The sequence below is a fragment of the Palaemon carinicauda genome, chromosome 1 (genome assembly GCF_036898095.1).
Source record: "Palaemon carinicauda isolate YSFRI2023 chromosome 1, ASM3689809v2, whole genome shotgun sequence".
NCBI classification, from domain to species: Eukaryota; Metazoa; Arthropoda; class Malacostraca; order Decapoda; family Palaemonidae; genus Palaemon; species Palaemon carinicauda.
In genome coordinates this window covers 288,621,274-288,641,173 of record NC_090725.1, presented here as the reverse complement: position 1 = coordinate 288,641,173, position 19,900 = coordinate 288,621,274, and the positions used below count along the sequence as shown (strand labels likewise).

General features: G+C 52.1%; 1 protein-coding gene across 2 annotated transcripts in view; it reads right to left on the bottom strand.

Annotated features, from left to right (window-relative positions):
• Positions 1–19,581, bottom strand: part of LOC137657611 (putative inorganic phosphate cotransporter) — a 90,036-nt gene extending 70,455 nt beyond the window's left edge. Inside the window, exons 1-2 of one of the 2 annotated variants that reach the window (XM_068391980.1) lie at positions 19,310–19,581; positions 18,693–18,837 (exon numbers count right to left, since the gene is read on the bottom strand). In XM_068391980.1, the coding sequence (XP_068248081.1) occupies positions 18,693–18,816 (124 nt within the window). In that variant the 5' untranslated portion in view covers positions 18,817–18,837; positions 19,310–19,581. Of the gene's footprint in view, positions 1–18,692 lie in introns of both variants that reach the window. The other variant, XM_068391974.1, reaches the window with a different exon arrangement.
• Positions 19,582–19,900: the final 319 nt, after the last annotated feature.

Below are 19,900 nucleotides of genomic sequence, written 5' to 3'. Positions count from 1 at the left end.
GCTGGCGGGCACATATGTGTAAATAGCTAAGGTTTGTATAGTTAGGAAAAATGACAAATTCGAAGATAATTTGTATTTTTCCTAACCATACAAACCTTAGCTATTTACAAAGGGTTATTACTTTTAGCGTAGCTGAAATGGCGAGCCATTAGAATTTAACGAGGGTGTATTACCCCCGCGCTAGTTAGCGGGGGGGTAGGGGAGTGGTAGCTAGCTACCCCTCCTCCCCCTCACACACAGGTGAATACTCACTTTCACTTAGAGGTAGGACTTGTCTTGGGGGACAGGGCTGGCGGGCAAATATGTGTAAATAGCTAAGGTTTGTATGGTTAGGAAAAATACAAATTATCTTCGAATTTGTCATTTGTTCCGTAACCGAAATACAAACCACGCTATTTACAAAGGGTGACTTATCCCTTAGGAAGGGTGGAAAGTCCCCAGCCATACTGGCTTTGGCTTTACCCGGGGACTCAGAATCCGAGTGAGTCGCACTCGAGAAAAGGAGTCCCTGCACCTCACAAGTTCCTTGCACCGCAAGGAACCATGTGGCCTACGTAAGCTTGTGTGTGAAGGAAGAAGTGTGACCCGTCTTAGGCAGTTGACCTGGAGTTCCAGAAGGAACTCTGGGTTAAGACGTTCCCAATACCACCTCGTCAGGGTATGGGGGACGCGACAGTATTGACTCAATACTCGGAACACAAGGAAGCATGGTTTACCTGCAGAGGTTCGAGGTCAGCTATGCAGAGACCAGGATGCTGCTTCCCCGTAGAGGGGATGATGAAGAAAGAAGTAAGGGTCAGACATACTTCTTTCGTTCATGCAGACTAAAACCTGATAACAATGCCCTCAACCTTCTGCTACCTGTCCAAAAAGGAGCCTGAGGTTAGACCAGCTGTTGTGTAGCCACCACAGAGCGATAGAAAACGTATCGAGATTCCTGTGGGTCACGCCCTGCAGGAAGCGGGCTGCGAAGGTCATCAGACGCTTCCAGACTCCAGCTTGTAGCACCTGCGTCACAGAGTAGTATTACTCGAAGGCGAGGGACGTTGCGATGTATTTAACATCGTGCTGTAGGGCGACGTGACGGGGGAGGGTCTGAAGACAGGTCGAGATGAATGTCCTTGAGTCCGGGCTGAAGAGGTATACTGGTGACTCTCCCCCCATGTCCTCCTTGTGTTCCCAAATCGGCTGCAACTGAGGCCAAACTGCAGCTGTTCCCAGCGCTAACCTCTCGATTCCTGTACTGGCAAGAAAGAGAAGGTCTTGGGACATCAGACACAGAATGGAGACTTAAAATCTTGAATGAATCGGACCGAAGGGTCGGGACCCTCAGATTCTGAGTCTAGCCAACAACTCAGGAGCGAGCCTGAATGTTGCCTTCCCCTCTTCCTTAGAAAGGGGGGGAGTAGTAAGAGACCAAGAAGATTGCTTACACACTGGCCGTGGCCAGAGTGAGCAGAAGACCCAGGGCGGAATACAATCCGAGGCCTGTCGTAAAAGGGTCTTGAGAAGATCTCTTAAAGGACTAAAAGTCCGAGCCATGCTCCAAGTTGGAGGTCTTCCTCCGACTAGGGCAGGGACGATCGTAGCTTCGCATGAGCGAGGATAGATCCAGCGGGCAGGAAAAAGTTATTCCTTTAAGCCTGAAGGTCAGGGAAAGGCTGAGCGACAGGCTTCATTGCCAAGAGCAGAAAGGAGTTTCCTCCCGCCGAAAGGCAATAAGACCGTTATTGCTGGAGAAGAGGCCTCACGGGAAGAGGTATATCTCCCACGGCACCAACCACCTTAGACTCTTCACTTTGCCTGGGAGACCCCTGTGGATGACTATCGCAGATGACGCGACCTCCGTACCGCGACTGTAGCGGGTTGTCTCTTCTAGAGGAGGAAGCGTAGTGTCTCCAGGCATGAAGCCGAAGCGACGCCCCGGTTCGGGAGAGATGTCGCAGTGTGGTTGCTTGAGTAGTCTGCGCCGTGGGAGAAGCTCTCCCGGGAGTTCCGTCAGGGGAAGCAGAGGGTCCAGAAACCGTTCTGCACATAGTCCCAGTGGAGCTCTCCCATTGAAAGGTTGACAGACAACCTGGTTTTGTTGAGACCCATTGTCCGCAGACAAAAAGGAGGGAAGACGCAGGCGTCGAAGTTGTCCCACCATCACCGGAATGCATCTTGCCAGAGTCTCGGGGTCTGAGACTGGGGGGAAAACTAGCGGAAGCTTGAGGTTCCAAGCTGTCGCGATCAGGTCCCCCAGACCAGCACTTGCTGGTTACCCAAGGTCAAAGACCCCTAGGTACACTCTCTCTATGAGGCTCTGCTCGGATAGTCTGAGAGACACATTCCCCTGCCTGGAATGAGAGAGCCGATGGTGGAATTGAGAGAATCTCAATCATCCCGATATCTCTACTGCAAGATGTGAAGGTGTGAAAATGCGTCCCCTGCTGGTTAGCATGAAGTCGATGCTCAACAGGGGGACTTGGCAGGAGCGGTAGGATCTGAAGAGGGGCCAGACTAAGGCCCTTAAGCCTGCCTGAATGATGGAGAGGTATCCTTCAGGTCTTGACCATAGGCCTGGACCGGAACATGCCCCCCCCCCCCCCCCTTTCCTTTGACGAGTCCGAGAACCGCATCAAGAATGTGGGGAAAGGACGAGAATATCCACTACCATCAAGAGGCTCCATAGGTCAACACCCATTGCAGGTTTAATAGTTCCGCTGGTCCCATAGGGCCAGGGAGTCCGGTTAAACATTGCCTGAAGCCACCGGAACTTGGATCGCCCCACATGGAACTTATCCTGAGGCGACCGTTCGGACTATAAACGGGTCAATGAGGAAAGAAGAACTAGGAAACGTTCCAAGGTAGGGCTGAAAACTCTGCTTGACTGAGAACAGGTACTGCGACTCTCCTCAGTCTTGCCACGGTGAACCGAAAGGAAGGCTCGGAGGATGTGGTAACAGAATCTGGCGTCCCCAGGTGGTCACCCATCCAAGTACCGACGTTGCTTAACCTCGCTGGACGGACGAGAAGCGGGGTTTCCAACGTGGTAAGGCGGTTGACTCAATATCATGGCCAGATACTCCAGATGTTGAGGCAGAGGAAGAGAAGGCTCCAAGCAAAATACCATGAGCCCACACTCATGGTCAGCATTCGGAAGCTTTTCCCGGCGCTGAAGAAGGTCGAAACCCGAGCCTACCGGAGTTGACCAGCCCTCCAAACAGCAGAGGAGGCGGAAGTCTGCACCTGAGCGGCCAAGAGGAAGGCAGGGAGAGTTTTCTGGGGAAACAAACCTGCTATGCCACGGCGGGATAGCCACACTGCATCATAAGCAGGAATACTTGCAGTTTAGGCTGAATTCGACGAGCACCCTGGAAGATGGATGGAATGGAAACTGAAAGTACCCGTCCTTCCGATCCAGGGTTAAAGGAGTCCTGTCGCCTCGTTACCAGTCTGATCGATTCTGCTGGTCTACGCTGGCCGAAGTTTGTTCGACAAACTTGATCAGGGCTGAGAGGTCGACTATGGACATCCCCTCTCAGATCCTTCCTTACAAGAAAGGATCGACTGAGGGGGCCGGGGGTGAAGCCGTCGATGATCCTAAGGAAGACCTTCGCCTAAGGTATGGATCATTCTGCCCAACCGGGCAACTCTGCTGATGCTATGGCATAGAGGTTCAGAGACACTGAATTCGCTGACAGAGACGGCAGGCGCGATATCCTTGGCTACTCACAGAGATTGTGCGGGAATGGGCATCGGGAAGCTGTCATTCGGATGAGTAACCTTAAGCATCCTCCCAGCGAAAAAACCTGCAATCCTAGAGTTCGTGAACTCCTTTTAGGACTATGCCCCCCCGGGGGAGTCTCCCGTGCCATCTGTTCCTGACAGGAGGAAACTGCAATTGGACACCTTGTCCCAATTGTCGTAGCCGATAACTTAGGCCGACGTGGTTGAAAGAAAAGGGAGCTGGAGCCCTGCAGAGTCTGGAAGAAAGCGCCTTGGAGGAGTGAAACCGGAAGTCGATTTACTCCGCACAGCAGATGTTTAAGTCTCTGTCCTTGGGCAAAGACAAAACTCTTCTCAAGGATGGAAGGGTGTCTGAGGTCGTTGACCTCCACAGATGAGACACCCGAAGGAAGCCTTCAGTCAGTGCGTCCAGATGGTACAACATCGATCTTGTCCGCAAGTAGATACTTAACGACGAAAGGCCAAGGTGCCTGAGCTCGAGAGGAGGAAAGTACCCTTGATCTTCCTGTAGCTTCCTTGAACCAAACCTCGGGCCGTAACCGAGGAGGGAAAGAACCTGGTAAGCTCCCAGAGGAAGAGGTAAGCAGTCACCCCTTGTCCGATGGAGAAATCTTCAACGGAAAGCCCCCCCGCCAAAAATCCTTCCAGGGCGGGAGAAGGAGAGAGTACTCGTGCAGGAGAGGGGACCCTCGAGACCGACCTCTTGGGAACCAACTTCGCCCTGGGGGAAGTCACCACGAAGTCCACTCCTCTCTTTCTCTTCAGCGTAGGAGAGACAGCCGCTGGTTTGTTACCCTGGCCGGTGAGTGCTGGTTTCATAAACCTCATTAACGCCCGTGCCAGCGGATCAAACCATGTCTGCTGCTCCAAGGACACAGAGTCCGAAATCCTCGCTAAGATGAAAGGGATCGGGCGATCCTTTGGAGAGGACACGGCGGTTCCTGCCTGAAAAGAAGGTGGGAAGAATGCTGTACTGACCTGTCTTCGTCCTGCACTACCAACCTGTGCTTGGATGGAGGTGATCCCGAGTGCCGCCTAGGAGCACGCGTCCCTGCTGCTACCACCGGCTGTGGAATTCGCCGCGAACTATGGTCGCGCGAGGGCGAACGGTCGCGCAAAGGCGAATGGTCGCGCGGGCGCACAGGCGAGTGGTCGCGCGGGCGCGCAGGCGAGCGATCGCGCGGGCGCGCAGGCGAGCGATCGCGCGGGCGCGCAGGCGAGCGATCGCGGTGGCGAGCGATCGCGCGGGCGCGCAGGCGAACGATCGCGCGGGCGCGCAGGCGAGCGATCGCGCGGGCGCGCAGGCGAGCGATCGCGCGGGCGCGCAGGCGAGCGATCGCGCGGGCGCGCAGGCGAATGGGCGTGACGGCGAGGGATCGTGCTGCCGCGTAGGTGAAGAAGATCGCTGGCGGTAAGCGATGGCGAGCAGCATGTGTAGGTGAATGATCGCGTGATAGGGTGCGATGGTGATCAGCATCCGCAAGAGGGCGAGCGTTCAGGGTTGTGCGATGAGGAGCAGCATGCGTAAGCGGGCAATCGTGCAGGGTTGTGCGATGGCGAGCAGCATGCGCAGGTGAATGATCGCGTGAAAGGGTGCGATGGTGATCAGCATCCGCAAGAGGGCGATCGTTCAGGGTTGTGCGATGAGGAGCAGCATGCGTAAGCGGGCAATCGTTCAGGGTTGTGCAATGGCGAGCAGCATCCGCAGTTGAGGGTCACGCGATGGCGATCAGCATCCGCAGTTGAGGGTCGCGCGATGGCGATCAGCATCCGCAGTTGAGGGTCGCGCGATGGCGATCAGCATCCGCAGTTGAGGGTCGCGCGATGGCGATCAGCATCCGCAGTTGAGGGTCGCGCGATGGCGATCAGCATCCGCAGTTGAGGGTCGCGCGATGGCGATCAGCATCCGCAGTTGAGGGTCGCGCGATGGCGATCAGCATCCGCAGTTGAGGGTCGCGCGATGGCGATCAGCATCCGCAGTTGAGGGTCGCGCGATGGCGATCAGCATCTGCAGTTGAGGGTCGCGCGATGGCGATCAGCATCCGCAGTTGAGCTAGTAGCTGGCGAACCATATTCCTTCAGAAGTGTTGGAGAACGTTGGCGTGCCAGCTGTAACACACGTGGGCGATCCGGAGATCGCTGGCGAGCTGATGATCGCTGACGAGCTGACGATCGCTGGCGAGCTGATGATCGCTGACGAGTTGATGATCGCTGACGAGCTGATGATCGCTGACGAGCAGAAGGCTACGCGTGGAAGCCTGCGCAAAGAAGAAGAGTCCTTGACCCCGACCTGAACCGAAGTTCTAGATCGCGAGGGCGAACGTGGGCGCACAGGGCACGTAACAGGAACCGCAGGGAAGATCATCTTGAAAGCGCTGACGAACAGGAGAGCGCTGACGAACAGAAGGGCGCGCAGGGAAACCCTGACACGCAAGGGAAGAACCCCCGTGGGGGCAACCCTTTGCCCCGAAGGGATCGTTGTCCGCCGGGAGACTGATGTCCGTCGGAAGACCGCTGTCCGTCGGGAAGACCGTTGTCCGTCGGGAAGACCGTTGCCCGTCGGAAGACGAGATAAAGAAGTTGTAGGCTGCAAACGGAGATTCAAAAAGGCGCCTCAAGCACCCTTATAGGGAGATGAGAGGCCCTTACGACGAGGCGGACGGAGGGCCTTACGGCGAGGGAGGCCAACAGCAACAGCAACAGAAGAAACCTCCGAAGAGGAGTCTCTATGAGTGTACTCTCTCGCGAACGAAAGAGAAACACTTCGTGGAAGAGACTGGTCAGCCAGTGACCTAAAAGGTGCAATCCTCCGAAGAGGAGCTCCTGCAGTTGCCCAGCCCCTTGAGCGAAACTGCAGGTGCGACCGCTCAGCACCAAGAGCATAGTCGCACGAAAAAAAGGCAAGAGAAGAACCCCCCAAAAGAGGAAAAGCTCAAGCCTGGACAGGAAAAAGCTTCCCTCGGAAGGAAAGTTATCCGCCCAAGGAGGCAAGCCTCCTGACTGTTCTAAAATGAACTGGAGAGCTGTCCGTCGACACGGGAGTACTACCAGTAGGAGACACGCCCCTGACGACAATACAAGGGGGGAGGCAGCAACAGCCGAATCCCCAGGACTCAACCAGACAGCTCACACCGTTGCTATATTACAGAAACGAACTAGATCGGTAACTGTAAAAAAATAAAACAAATAATATTAGTACACATTCATTCCCCCGGGAAGGCTCCGAAGAGGAATCCCGAGGAAAAGGAACAAGAATTACACAACAGGCACGTGCCCTCACAACCACTTACACTCGCGGAAGGAGAGCTGTAACCAAAACAGAATTATAACAATTATAATTATGTAACTATGTAATTATGTAATTTAAAAATGAATGAACACTAAAGAAAAAAACGAAAACCCCGAAAGGAATCGTTCTACAAGCTGAAAAATTAACAACTACAATTAGATTCATAAACTAATTGAGACAAAATGTACGGCGTAGCAACCCCACCCACACGGGAAGGAAGCTACAAGGGCGTAGTAAAACATAGTAAAAGGGTGAACGACCTCAAGAGAGAGAGAGAGAGAGAAAGACCGAAGTCAAACTCGATCGCAACCCATAAAATTAGGCCGTGGTGGCCTAACTGCCGAGGCCTCCACGTAGATATCGTACACTACACACACACATCTGAAAAGGAAACTTACTTATTTCTATACTCAAATATATATACAAACATGAAAACATGTTTACATATATATTGAGTAAAAGAAAAGTAAGCGATTAAGTAAAGACAAAACAGACAATGGCTGCCAAGCGAGGACCAAGACAGAGACGTCTGTCACAGTCCGAGCCAAAAGTGAAAGTGAGTATTCACCTGTGTGTGAGGGGGAGGAGGGGTAGCTAGCTACCACTCCCCTACCCCCCCGCTAACTAGCGCGGGGGTAATACACCCTCGTTAAATTCTAATGGCTCGCCATTTCAGCTACGCTAAAAGTAATAACCCTTTGTAAATAGCGTGGTTTGTATTTCGGTTACGGAACAAATACAAATTATCTACGAATTTGTCATTTGTTCCGTGACTGAAATACAAACCACGCTATTTACATGGGGTGACTTAACCCTTAGGAAGGGTGGTAAGTACCCTGCCATACTGGCTTTGGCTTGCCCGGGGACCCCGAACCCTAGTTTGTAGGAACTCAAGAGGAAGGGGTCCTTGCTCCTCACTGACAGTTGTGAAACTGCTGCGGCCTACGTAAGCTGTGTGTGAAGGTGAGAAGTGACTCATCCTAGGAAGTTGACCTGGAGTTCTTCAGATGGAAATCTAGGCTAGGACTCTCCCAATACCACCTCGTCAGGGTATGGGGACATGGCAGTATTACATCTTAATACTAGGAACACAAGGGAGCATGGCTTACCTGCAGAGGTTCGAGGTCAGCTGTGCAAGGAACCCAGGATGCTGCTTTCTCCAAGGGAGGAGAGGATGAAGAAAAGAGTAAGGGCCAGGCAGATCTTTTCATTCACGCAGACTAAAACCGGGTAACAATGCCCCCAACCTTCTGCTACTTGTCCAATAAGGAGCCTGAGGTTAGACCAGCTGTTGTGCAGCCACCACAGGGCCGATAGAAAACGTATCGAGCCTCCTGTGTGTCACATCTTGCAGGTAGTGGGCCGTGAAGGTGGTCTGACGCTTCCACACCCCAGCTTGAAGGACCTGCGTCACTGAAAAGCTCTTCTTGAAGGCCAGGGACGTAGCCACGCCCGACGTCATACGCTCTAGGGCGACGTGACGGAGGAGGGTCAGGATTCAAGGCCAAATGTATTACCTTGTGAATCCAGGCCGAGATGGTATTTCTGGTGACCCTCCTCTTCGTCTCCCCGGTGCTCACGAACAAAGCTCGCACCTGGGGGCGAATTGCAACTGTTCTTTTAAGAAACATCCTCAGACTCCTGACTGGGCGCAGTAGGAGATGGTCTGGGTCATCTGTTACAGAACGGAGACTCGAGACCCGGAAGGGTCGAACCTTGGGTCCGGCACTCCCGGGTTCTGAGTCTTGGCAACAAACTCAAGGACAATGCTGAATGTTACCTTCCCCCATCCCCTTGAATGGGCGACGTCGTACGAGAGACCATGAAGATCACTGACTCGCTTGGCCGAGGCCAAAGCTAGCAGGAAAACCGTCTTCAAGGTAAGGTGGCGATCAGAAGCCTGGCGTAATGGTTCGTAGGGAGGTCTCTTAAGAGACCTGAGAACTCGAACCACGTTCCAAGGAGGAGGTCTCACTTCCGACTGAGGGCAGGTAAGTTCGTAACTCCGTATGAGAAGGGAAAGTTCCAGCGAGGAGGAGATGTCCATTCCCTTAAGCCTGAAGGCAAGACTTAAGGCTGAGCGATAGCCTTTCACTGTCGAGACTGAAATGCGCATTTCCTCCCGCAGATAAACGAGGAACTCCGCTATTGCTGGTAAAGTGGCATCGAGGGGAGAGATACCCCTTCCACGACACCAACCACAGAAAACTCGCCACTTTGCCTGGTAGACTCCTGCGGATGACTTGCGTAGGTGGCCAGACATCCTGTTCGCAACTTGTTGCAAAAATCATCTCTCTGTGAGGAGATGTTGGATAGTCTCCAGGCGTGAAGTCGAAGCGAAGCTATGGCTTTATGATAGATGTTGGAGTGTGGTTGTTTGAGTAGCTCGTGACGTGGAGGGAGCTCCCTCGGAATCTCCATGAGGAGTTGCAGAAGGTCTGGGAACCATTCTGCATGATGCCATAGCGGAGCTATCAGGGTCATTGAGAGATTGACCGATGTTCTGGTCTTGTTGAGTACCCTTCTCATCAGACAGAACAGGGGAAAGGCGTACACATCGACGTTGTCCCACCGTTGTTGGAAGGCATCCTGCCAGAGAGCCTTGGGGTCCGGGACTGGGGAGCAGTACAGTGGGAGCTTGGTGTTCAGCGCCGTAGCGAACAGATCCACCGTCGGGGAGCCCCACAAAGTCAGGACTTTGTTGGCTATCTGAGGATCCAAAGACCACTCGGTACTCACTATCTGCGTCGCCCTGCTCAGACTGTCGGCGAGCACATTCCTTTTGCCTGGAATGAAGCGAGCCGCTAGTGAAATCGAGTGGACTTCGGACCATCTCAGGATCTCTACTGCAAGATGGGATAGCTGTTCCGAAAAGGTACCTCCCTGCTTGTTGATATAAGCCATCACCGTGGTGTTGTCGCTCATCACCACCACAGAGTGGCCCGCCAGGACTTGGTGGAACTTCTGAAGTGCCAGGAACACGGCCTTCATTTCTAGCAGGTTTATATGAAGGTACTTTTCTGACTCTGACCAGAGGCCTGAGGTCCTCTGGCTCAGAACGTGGGCCCCCCACCCTTTGTTTGATGCGTCCGAGAACAGCATCAAATCTGGGAAAGGGACGAGAACATCCACTCCCTTTCGTAGATTCTCGTCTGCCACCCACCATCGGAGGTACGCCCGTTCCGCAGGTCCCATAGGGATCAAGGTGTCCGGGGAGTCGTGGCCTTGACTCCACCGGGACTTGAGTCGCCACTGGAGGGATCTCATCCTGAGGTGACTGTTGGGAACGAGACGGGTCAGGGAGGAGAGGTGGCCGAGGAGACGAAGCCACGATTGGGCTGGGAGTTCTTCTCGATTGAGGAAAGGTCTCGCGACCTTCCTCAGCCTTGCTATCCTTTCGTCTGATGGGAAGGCTTTGTGGAGATTGGTGTCTATGACCATGCCTAGATATATTGTACCAGTTTCTGAGAGGGCTGCAGGGAGGACTTCTCGAGATTTACCATGATCCCTAGATCCTGGCAAACTTCGAGGAGTTTTTCTCAGTGACGAAGAAGGGTTGCCTCCGAATCCGCTAGGATCAGCCAGTCGTCCAGATAACGAAGGAGACGGATGCCGATCCTGTGGGCCCACGAAGAGATGATGGTGAATACTCTGGTGAACACCTGAGGGGCTGTGGAGAGACCGAAACACAGCACCTTGAACTGGTAGATCTTGCTGTCTAGGTAGAATCTTAGGTACTTCCTTGAAGACGGATGGATTGGGATCTGGAAGTACGCGTCCTTCAGATCCAGTGCGCACATGAAGTCTTGTGGTCTCACTGCAAGTCTGACCATCTCTGCTGTCTCCATGCTGAACGAAGTTTGCTTGACAAACTTATTCAGGGCCGAGAGGTCGTCGACCGGTCTCCAGCCTCCAGACGCCTTCTTTACAAGAAAGAGTCGACTGAAGAAGCCTGGGGAGCCGTCGTCGACCTCCTGGAGAGCATCCTTCTTGAGCATGGTCTAGACTTCCGCCCGAAGGGCTAACCCCTTTGCCGATCCCATGCCATAGGAGTTCAGCGGCACTGGATTCGCTGTCAGGGGAGGTGGAGATGTCGTGAACGGGACGCGATAACCTAGAGTTATCACGGAGATCGTCCAGGCATCTGCCCCGAGTTGCTGTCTCCATGCTGAACGAAGTTTGCTTGACAAACTTGTTCAGGGCCGAGAGGTCGACGACCGGTCTCCAGCCTCCAGACGCCTTCTTTACAAGAAAGAGTCGACTGAAGAAGCCTGGGGGGCCGTCGTCGACCTCCCGGAGAGCATCCTTCTTGAGCATGGTCTCGACTTCCGCACGAAGGGCTAACCCTTTTGCCGATCCCATGCCATAGGAGTTCAGCGGCACTGGATTCGCTGTCAGGGGAGGTGGAGATGTCGTGAACGGGACGCGATAACCTAGAGTTATCACGGAGATCGTCCAGGCATCTGCCCCGAGTTGCTGTCTCCATGCTGAACGAAGTTTGCTTGACAAACTTGTTCAGGGCCGAGAGGTCGACGACCGGTCTCCAGCCTCCAGACGCCTTCTTTACAAGAAAGAGTCGACTGAAGAAGCCTGGGGAGCCGTCGTCGACCTCCTGGAGAGCATCCTTCTTGAGCATGGTCTCGACTTTCGCCCGAAGGGCTAACCCCTTTGCCGATCCCATGCCATAGGAGTTCAGCGGCACTGGATTCGCTGTCAGGGGAGGTGGAGATGTCGTGAACGGGACGCGATAACCTAGAGTTATCACGGAGATCGTCCAGGCATCCGCCCCGAGTTGCTGCCACCTTGTCGCGCAACTCTGTAGGCATCCCCCCACTGGTGGACATGCAGGGGGATTGCCAACCCTAGCGTTTCCGGCCTCGGCTGTTACCTCTAGGGTTTTTGCCTCCCCTGGAGGACTTCTTGCTCCTTCTGCTCTTGGCAGGAAAGGGCTTAGACACCTTGGGCTTCGCTGTGGTCGTCTTCTTTGTGTCCTTAGCTGGACGGGGCTGCTGAACCGCTGGAGGTTTGTAGGGCCTCGATGCCAGGGCCCTGTGGATGAGGGAGTCCTGGTTGAATTTCCTCCACCTCTCAGCGGTGAGCTCCACGTCCTTAGGCTCAAACAGGCTCTTACCGAGGACGGAAGAGTGTCTGAGCCTGCTAGCCTCTGCACTGGGGACCTTATGATGGAACCTCTCGGCCACAGCGTCCCGACGCTTGAGGATCGTATTGGCCCACAAGCTCGAGACTTGGTGGGCCAGAAACTCAATGGTCCGTGTGCCCGAGAGTAGGAAAGTCTCCAGCGCTTTCCTGGTGCTTTCTTTGGAGAGGTCCTCGGACCGCACCAGGATGCCCAGAGACCCCAGCCAGATGTCGAGCCACGAAGTTGCCTGCATGGCACACTTGGTGACCTTCCCCTGGCTTAGGATCTCAGCGGCTGAGAAGGACACGTGCCGGTTGGAGAGTCTCTCAAGAGGGTCTCCCCCTGTGAGTTCTTCCACAGAGTGGTGTAAGGGAAGACTCAGACAAGACTCCTCAAGGATCTCGAAGTACCTCCTCTGATGGACTCGAGGAGGAGGGAGGAGCTTGTTACAACACTCGATCTGCTGGAGGAGGCGAGCAGAAAGAGCTGGCCCTCGACCTTGTCCCTGGCACTCTTCATCCCCTGAGACCAGGGCAAAGCTGCACTGGCCCTAGAGGGTTTCTGGGTGCCATAGACGCGGTCCAGGACCGTGTCCTTACCTTCGCGAGGTGGAACCTCAGGGTCCGGGATCCCATTGAGGTTCCTCATGAGGGTCAGGACTTGCCAGAAAGCGTGTTCTGACTCCTGGTGCTCTCCTCCCGAAGGACTGGCAGCGAAGTCTCCCGTCCCCAGTGGCTCTTCCTGGGGGTCACGTGGACATCCTCGACGGCTCTAGACGGTTCCTGCCTGATCCTTGCTGACGATTTGGGAATCGTCTTAGAGTCCTTAGGCTCCCTCCTGGGCGGGATACAGGACTCGAGCAGCGAAGGGGGCAGGCTCTTCTCCACCTCTGGACGAGACGACCTCTCAGGGAGAGGCGGAGCTTCCGCCATTGGTGCGATGGGGGAATGGTCCGGCTCATCCGACTCTCCTGAGGAAGGGTAATCCTCCTCCGCAGGGGAGGGAGAGAAGGTCTGGGGGGGAGAAGGAGCCCGAGTCAGAGAGGGCAGACTTGATCGCCTGCACAAGGGCTCTGACTAGGGTGCCGAACCAGGGCTGCTGGCTGATAGTCGCGCTGTCAGACACCCCCTCTAGAGGGAAGGGGATCGAGGGATCCCTAGGAGGAGTCGACAAACGAGGGTTCGCCTGTGGGGCCGAAAGGGACGAGTCCTTAGACCTGTCCGGGAAGCGCCCCTCCTCCGGCGAGCGCGCTGGTCTGCGCTTACGGGGAGGGGAACGAGACGAAGAACTGTCCGCCTGGCGGTGCTCGCGCTGGGGCTCGTGTGCCGGGCCCTGGTCAGGGTCGCGCGATACTGGAATGTCTTGCGCGCGCGCGCATCTGCGTGGGCGGGGGCTCAGGCGAGGATACAGGAGCGAGGGAGCGATGGCGTGCTGGTGATAGAGCGGGCGTGTGAGCGCGCAGCAGCTGGAGCGGGCGCGTGGTCGCGAGAGCGCGTAGGCGATGGTGAGGGCGTGTGGCGCGCAGGAGCCGGCCTGGGCGGCGGCCGAACGCGCGGGCGCGCAGCGACCTGATGCGGCCCTGGAGGGCGCGAGATAACGGGGGCACCTGAGCGCGTGTCCGGAAGAACCAGGCGAGGGCGCGTGAGCGCTGGAGCAGGGTCGCGAGCGGCCGGGATGGCACGTTGGCGCGGAGGTTGGCGCTGGTCTGATAGGACCGGCATGCTCGCCTGTGGGCACGCTGGCGATCGTGGGCGCGCATGGCACGCATCAGGATGCGGTCGCACCGGGGTGCATTGCTGCGGCGGCCGCGCAGGACGCGCGGTTGGATGAGGGCGCTCAGGTGTGCGCTGGAGGGTTACCTTGGGCGCCTTGAAGACAGGAACGGGGCGTGTGGCAGGAACAGGGCGCGTAACCGGAGCGTCGTGCGCGGTTGCATCATATGCAAGCTCGCGCAGTCTGGAGGGAGAGCCCAGAGGCGGCCGTGAGCGCCCGTGCGCTAACTTGGGAGCCTCCTGGGCAACGCACTTCGATGTCGTAGCGCGTTGGTGAGCGCTGGAGCTGGAACCGCGCGTGGGCGCGTATCGCGCATCTCCCCAGACGGGTGCGACGAGTCCGGAGGATCCTGTGGGCGCCTGTGCGCCAGCGGAGGGGCCTCCTGGACTGCGGGCGATGATGCAGGAACTGGTGGATGCTGGGGCGCTGGTGGGCGCGTGAGCGCAGGTGGCCGCTGGGCGCGTATGCGCAGGTGAGTGCTGGAGTGCCGTATCAGGAACTGCTGGTGGGCGCGTATGCGCAGGTGAGCGCTAGCGCGCTATGTCAGGGACTGCTGGAGGGCGCCGGGGCGCCGAAGGGCGTGGGCGCGCAGGGGGACCCTGGCTCGTAGCAGGAACGGTGGCGCGAACGCCTGAGGGTGAGCGCCGTGGCGCTAAGTCAGGAACAGCGGCAGGCACAGCAGCGACAGCATCAGGAGAGCGCACAGGAGGAACCTGGCGCTTGAGGGCAAGAGGCGCGGTTTTGCACTCAAGACCCTTCAGCCCCAAAGGGCCCGGAGACTTGCGCAGACTGGTCATTATGTCCCGAAGGACGACCATCATCCGAAGGTGATCGCGAACGATCCCCGGAGAGGTCTAGGTTGGTAGCTGGCAGAACTGGTGAAAGGCGAGTCGTCTCCTCCGCAGAGCACTGTGGTGACGACAAGCCGAAGAGGCGCCTCCTAACCCCCTTGTAAGGGGAAGGAAGGCCTCTACGGCGAAGGGGAGGACGAGCCTTCCGCCTTATACGCCCACGAGGGGCTGTGGGATCAGCAAGCTGACCATCGATGGGCCTCCGAAGAGGAGTCTCTGTAAGTGAACTCCCCCGAGGGGGAGAATCACCGGCAGGAGAGACCGTGGGACTTAGATCCTCCCTCGAAGGATGTTTGGAGGGAGAATCTAAGCCGTCAGCTACCTCAGCCACAGGAACGGGGGTTTGGCTAGACCCACGGGATGTCTCCATCACCACAACGTCAACCACAGACAGAGGATCTATCTCCACTGTAGTTGGCGATTGTTTGACGGCTGCACCCACTTTGATCATGTCAAACAGGGCTTCTTTGGAGGGCGAACCCTGCAGCCCCAAGGAAGCCCAAAGCTGCAACAAATCATTATTAGACATAAAATCCTCCTCCGGGGGAGGAGGGGCAGCTGCCTCGCTATGGGAGGCAACTACCTCTCCCGCACCCCAGGATCGGTCAACAGCACAGCGGTCTACGCTACCACTCGCCGGCCTCTCGGAAGAGACCGCTCGAGGGGGAGCTTCGGAGGAGGAAAGCGCAACGGAAGAAGTAGTCCTGGAATTTTCTCTCTTCAGAGAAGCCTCTGAAGAAGAAAGATCCCTTTTGGCCTTCTTCTTACGGCGCCGGGCAAACCTCTCCCACTGGGAGGTAGACCACTCCCTACATTCAATACATATATTACCACTATCACACCGTTGGCCCCTACAGTGAGGACACAAGGTGTGGGGATCAGTGTCGACCGCCGACATAAAGGTCCCACAAGGGCGGCCGGGAAGTCCAGGGCAAGTACGCATTATCAGTAGAGGCCAACTTCAAGCACACTGCGAAAGAGAAAAAGCAAAAACAGATTAATTATGGCAGTCAACGAGGGAGAGCACAGACAGGTCTGTTCTCTTCCTGAGCCAAAAGTAAAGTGGAGTATTCACCGGTGTGTGGGGGGGGGGGGTGGTAGCTAGCTACCCCTCCCTAGCCCCGCTAACTACCGGCGGGGTAGTAGACCCTCGTTAAAACTCTTATGGCTCGTCATTCAGCTACGCCGAAGTAATTACCCCATGTAAATAGCGTGGTTTGTATTTCAGTTACGGAACAAATTAGCAATGATAAGAAAATGCACATGATGGCGATAGAAGTGAAGCGTGAAATCATTGAAAAACATGAGCGTAGTGTCCGCACGAGTAAGTTGGCCTGCCATTACGAGAGGTGTAGATCGACGATATGTACCATCATTCAAACAAAAGGATAATATTAAGAGCACAAAGCCTTTCAAAGGCCTACCATCCTGTTGAAGTTACGGACTGATGTAAATGACGAGATGGAAAAGCTTCCGTTGTTGTGGGTCAAAGAAAAGCAGCTGGCGGGAGATAGCGTGACTGAGACAATCATCTGTGAAAAGACTTTAAACCAAGCAAAGCAGCTGACAGTAGGGAGACATCAACATCAGTGGAGACATTCAAAGCTGGTCGTGGCTGGTTCGATAACTTTAAGAAGCGAACTGGGATCCACACGGTTGTGAGGCTTGGGGAAGCTGCGAATTCCGACGTGAAAGCCGCGGAGGAGTATGTCGAACGTTTAGCCTCACTTGTTGCTGCAGAAGGTTACATCATCTAACAAGTCTTCAGCTGCGAGGAAACTGGTCATTCATCATGGCAGAAGAAAGGAAACTGCTGGGCCATAAATCCATGAAGAATAGATTGACTCTAGCCTTGTGTGCTAATGCTAGCGGTGACTGCAAGATGAAGCCACTGCTGGTGCGTGAGGTATAAAGAACTTTAACTCTGCACCACTCACAAGGGTTTGAGTTTTGGTAGCCCAGAATGAATAAATACCCAGCCAGGTGGAATAAGAACTTCCTCCCACCCAAAGACGAGTCTCCTATGTAATGGATGAGAGTTTGTATTTGTGCAGGAACAAATGACAAATTTAGAGATAATTTTTATTATATTTTTCTAACTATACAAACACGAGTCCTTTATTCATGCTTTCCTTTTATCATCTACCCCTTAGAAATTCCTTGCTGCAATCAAAGTGAGGACTCAGTGACCAAGGGAGGCCCCGCTCCCGGTCGGTAACTATCGGCCACCTGTTTACACCTCTTTATTTATAAAAGGTAAACTGCTTGTGTACCTCAACCTCGCTGATTTTCTCTCCTACGTAAAGGACTCAAATGTGCATATTTAGGAAAAATACAAAGAACAATACAGTAACTATAGATTTGTCATATTTATGGAAAGGGCATACGTATTTGGAATGAGAAACCCCTTATTGTCAAGCTTTAATAACTGATTTTAAGATGATAGTTTGTTTTCTCATAAAAACAAACTTCAGTGTCCTTCATCTATATAAGAACAACTAAACTATAAGACTGCACATCACATTGTTACATGGGTAAAAGGAAGGAATGAACATATTGCAGACAGTAAATTTAACATAATCCTTTAGCTCATAACTACGGATACCATTTACAGTAGTTATAAGTATGGACGGTTGGTGCGGGGAATCCCCTAACAGTCAGCAAGGCTAATCACCATTAACTTTAGCCACAAGCAGTCGCGTGCTCTCTTGCCAGTTTGAACCCTCCGTATAATGTTTGGTGGGGATATTGTTCTGTACAGTAATTTAAATTTAAGATTTAGGGGACTGAAGGTAAGGTTTGAATAGGATTCCTTGGGGAACAAAACCCTTCTCTGTTAGTTACGACTTGGCACCCTAATTTAGGTTAATTAAGGTAAGGTTAGGTTAGAATCCTCCTATTATATCTTGTGAATTTCATTGTTCTTAAAATGTTTTTCTTTTAATACTGATTATACTTTTAAACCATGTACAGTATTGTATTTTTCTGATTACTGCACTTATGTTGTGGGTTATGCATTTTAAACCATTTCTGTTTGTGCAATTCACTAATTTCTTTTCTTGCTCTGTCCTGAAAAATTCTAAGAAATTTCCACTGGGGTCCACCCATAATTATTTCATATAAGAGTCTGTGCAAAATAGTGAATTGCTTCGACAATAATTTCAAAATGCATAAAACACGCAGAGGTAAGCAATCAGCAAAGTAAATATATGGTTTATGTGGTATATGTGATGAAATATACCGGATATGTATCAAAAGATACGGAAAGCAGTTATTTAGTGAAAGACCACAACGAAATTTAGCGTCAAGTGATACAGTAGTCTTGAAGGTGTTCATGATTTTTAAAGTTGATTCAAGCTGTTTGATTAGTGCTATTGGAAGCATAAGATGTTATAGTTACAAAGTGGTGTTGGCAATTAATTTAGGATTACTGCAGTCTTTTTATACTTCCCTGGTTACATGAATATTTTGAATTATTGCTCTGTAGTTTATAATGATTACAAATACAATGAGAGTTAATGTGTCTTATGTATATGAGGGTTGGCATTAAGACCAATGTAAGAGGTTGAATGAGAGTTAGAGGACAGAAGACACCATAGGTCAAGGGCTTATCAATACATGCTATTTTTTCTAATAAATCAAAAAACTGGTATAGAATCTCTTTCAAGAAAGATCATGTAGTCTATATCAAATGAGCGGAGCTTTCTGTCCCTCTAAACATGTAAAATACTGTATTTAACTAGGAATTATCTTCAATAGGTTAGTTTAAAAAGGGCTGTATTATAGCAACATAAATATTGATCATTATCAATTTATAATTGCTACCACATTACCATGGGTATTGTTACTAGTTATTTTATTTGTTAAACAACTAATAAAGTCAAAATATTCAAATCAAAATACTTACTTCCAGTCTCCCGAGAAAGTGACGGAGGTGAATCAGTAAGTGGGTCTTCTTCGCCAAGTCTTCGGATCACATCTTGAGATATGTTCTCATGAGAAGTAAACCGCGCTTGTGACTGTTCAGTCATGGTTAATCTTTGTAGCTTCCACTGCAAAATAAAACCTCACCTAAACCAAAGGAACTGGTCCAAATAGGGTAGTCTATTTCGTTCCTTATGACGAAAATTCCTGTATACTATTGGGATAAGGTGACACAGTGTAGAACTCTCAATGAAAAGGAAAAAACGGCTTCTGATAGGTATAACGGATCTATTTTTTGTCTATTTTGAAATGGATAAAATACACTCTGCCTATTCACGGTTAAGTCCTAGCCTACATTAATTTGTTAGAATTGGACCACCCTATTTCAAGGGTTAATTGGTAGGCTAGTCTTGGCTATTATGGACTTTCATGCTTGGTTTTGCATGGCACACAAAGGTCTTTGTTCCGGACATAATCGCATATTACCGCAAAGTACCCCAGTATCTAAGCATTTACGCCCCACCATATACAGTAGATGTGGTTTTTGGTTTATTATCTCCAGTCACTCTAAGTTATAAAAAACAACAAGTGGCTATTCACTGTGACAACTTGGCCATGATTTCAAGTCATGCTGCACCTAATCAGTTTGTTTTTCCACGTTTTCAGTTATTTATCTTTTTCTCCGCCACAAACCACTAATGTGGAGATGGCACACGAGTATGGCATCATTCAGAATAAGTCAGAATCAGCTGATGTCGGTGTCCGTATCCCTTAATCGCTACTGGAAAATTATTTTTCAAAAATACTTTTATTTTTACTTAAGTATTTTAGTACACTTGACAACAACCTTTTAGTCTGAGATTCCTTAAAGTGAACAGCGTTTGAATGCTCTTAATCTTTCTAATGTCAGCTTTTTTTACATGCAATGTATCTCAGACCTTTCCAGGGTGAAGGAAACCGAACACTATTGTTGTCAAACTTTTCGAAACATAGACTGTTTATAAACATTTCTTTCTCTAAAAGCTAAAATGACTTTGATTAAACGAACTATCTTGTAAGATTTTTTTTTTATTTATTTACATGGCTATGTAATTAAGAATTAAATTTTGTATAGAATTGCCATTACTGTATAAAGGATTAGATTTTCAGCGTAATATGTAAGAGGAAAACTTTTCTTTCCTTAAAGCTAAA